Source organism: Chlorella variabilis, assembly GCF_000147415.1.
Source record: "Chlorella variabilis unplaced genomic scaffold CHLNCscaffold_12, whole genome shotgun sequence".
NCBI lineage: Eukaryota > Viridiplantae > Chlorophyta > Trebouxiophyceae > Chlorellales > Chlorellaceae > Chlorella > Chlorella variabilis.
The window spans coordinates 776,660-778,852 of NW_005435076.1; the positions used below are offsets into that span (position 1 = coordinate 776,660).

General features: G+C 65.4%; 3 protein-coding genes across 3 annotated transcripts; 1 reads left to right on the forward strand and 2 right to left on the reverse strand.

Moving 5' to 3' along the window:
- Positions 1-58: 58 nt before the first annotated feature.
- Positions 59-469, reverse strand: CHLNCDRAFT_24354 (hypothetical protein; the record flags this gene model as incomplete). The annotated part of the gene is made up of 1 exon (XM_005847066.1): positions 59-469. The coding sequence occupies one exon, from the start codon at positions 467-469 to the stop codon at positions 59-61; it is 411 nt and encodes a 136-aa protein (XP_005847128.1).
- A 362-nt stretch (positions 470-831) lies between these two features.
- CHLNCDRAFT_48891 (hypothetical protein) lies at positions 832-1,143 on the forward strand (the record flags this gene model as incomplete). The annotated part of the gene is made up of 1 exon (XM_005846876.1): positions 832-1,143. The coding sequence occupies one exon, from the start codon at positions 832-834 to the stop codon at positions 1,141-1,143; it is 312 nt and encodes a 103-aa protein (XP_005846938.1).
- A 617-nt stretch (positions 1,144-1,760) lies between these two features.
- CHLNCDRAFT_52799 (hypothetical protein) lies at positions 1,761-2,139 on the reverse strand (the record flags this gene model as incomplete). Its single annotated transcript, XM_005847067.1, has 2 exons — positions 1,761-1,958; positions 1,996-2,139. 2 exons carry the CDS (start codon positions 2,137-2,139, stop codon positions 1,761-1,763), a joined length of 342 nt encoding a protein of 113 aa, XP_005847129.1.
- Positions 2,140-2,193: the final 54 nt, after the last annotated feature.

The window sequence follows — 2,193 nt, forward strand, 5'->3', positions numbered from 1 at the left end:
ACCAGTTTGTTTTTTTTGGTGGTGAGGGGTGAGACTCGTCAGCCAGAGGGGGCGCCGCTCAAGCACGCTCGCCACGGATGCGGCGGGCCAGCTGGATGTCCTTGGGCATGATGGTGACGCGCTTGGCGTGGATGGCGCACAGGTTGGTGTCCTCAAACAGGCCCACCAGGTAGGCCTCGGCGGCCTCCTGCAGCGCCAGCACGGCGCTGGACTGGAAGCGCAGGTCGGTCTTGAAGTCCTGGGCAATCTCACGGACCAGGCGCTGGAAGGGCAGCTTGCGGATCAGCAGCTCGGTGGACTTCTGGTACTTGCGGATCTCGCGCAGAGCGACGGTGCCGGGCCTGTAGCGATGGGGCTTCTTCACGCCGCCCGTGGCGGGGGCGGACTTGCGGGCAGCCTTGGTGGCCAGCTGCTTGCGGGGCGCCTTGCCGCCGGTGGACTTGCGGGCGGTCTGCTTGGTGCGGGCCATGGTGCTGGACTGGGTGGTTGGGAGGGTTGGGGAGGTGGGTGAACGGCCGGCGACGGGGCTCTTGTAGGTGGAGCCGGTATCTGGGCCAAGCACACAGCAGGCTCGTGCTTTGTTCGTTTGTGTTTCACAGGATGTCTGGAGCCCGGCCAGAGGGGGCACCGGTGTGGGGACCTGCATCGTCAGCGCCATTGTTGACTGGACAGATCCTTCCCCGTGTCGGGGGTTGAGCAGCTGCCCCTGGATCGGTTGCTGCCTAAGGCCTCGCGCTGCTGCTGACAGCTGCTATAAGACGGCCTTCCCAGCCTGTATGCTCACTCAACACACACCACTCCCCCCCCACAACCACCAACCACTAAGCAACCATGTCTGGACGCGGCAAGGGCGGCAAGGGCCTCGGCAAGGGCGGCGCCAAGCGCCACCGCAAGGTGCTGCGCGACAACATCCAGGGCATCACCAAGCCCGCCATCCGCCGCCTGGCCCGCCGTGGCGGCGTCAAGCGCATCAGCGGCCTGATCTACGAGGAGACCCGCGGCGTGCTCAAGGTGTTCCTTGAGAACGTGGTGCGCGACGCGGTGACCTACACCGAGCACGCCCGCCGCAAGACCGTCACCGCCTTTGACGTGGTGTACGCCCTCAAGCGCCAGGGCCGCACCCTGTATGGCTTCGGCGCGTAAGCGGCCCCAGCCCCCAGGCCTTCAAAAGCAACCCACAAAAACAACAAACTGGTGTTATTCAACACCACCCACCCACTCGGAAAAAGTCTTGCATGTTACAATGTCGGGAAGAGGGGTTACGGCTGGTAGGTGTGGGGGGCCTGGCTGCCTTCTGCTGCTGCCCTTTTTGCCTGCCTGCCTCAAGGTGGCATGGCCTGCCTCTGTGGGGTGCGCTCTGGGGTGGCGTGGTTGGGTGTGCCTCTTCCCCTCCCCAAGCCTGGCAGCAAGTGAGGCAGACCCACCCGAACAGGCACACACACACACAAGGCAGCCAGCGAGGCACAGCCAGGCGGACAGGGACCAGCAGGCAGTGGGTCGGGCGGTGCTCTTTGCTGCCTTGTTTGTGGCTGGCGCTGGGCAGTTTGCCTTTGTTCGGTGGTGCATGTCCCCCTGGCCTTCCTGCCCTCCTGCTGTGCCCTGGCTGGCTGAGTGTGCGCCCCCACACCCGCCAAGGCAGCCCTGCCCCACCAACACAGAGAGGCACAACACAAACGGCAAGGCAGCGAGCAGTTTCCAAGTGAGGAGGTGTTGAATAACACCAGTTGGTTTGTTTGCGAGGGAAGGGCAGCTCAGGCGCTTCAGGCCTCGGCCTTCTTGCCGCTCTTCTTGGGCAGCAGCACGGAGTGGATGTTGGGCAGCACGCCGCCCTCGGCGATGGTCACGCCCGCCAGCAGCTTGCTCAGCTCCTCATCGTTGCGCACAGCCAGCTGGATGTGGCGGGGGATGATGCGGGTCTTCTTGTTGTCGCGGGCGGCGTTGCCAGCCAGCTCCAGCACCTCAGCCGCCAGGTACTCCAGCACGGCGGCCAGGTACGGGGGCGCCGGCACCGATGCGCTCGGCGTACCGCCCCTTCTTCAGGTAGCGGGCGATGCGGCCCACGGGGAACTGCAGGCCCGCCTTGGAGCTCTTGCTCACGGCCTTCTTGCCGGAGGTCTTGCCCTTGCCGCGGCCAGACATGGTGGTTGGGTTGTGGGGTGTCGGGGGGTGAGGGGAGGCGGGAGAGTGGGTGAT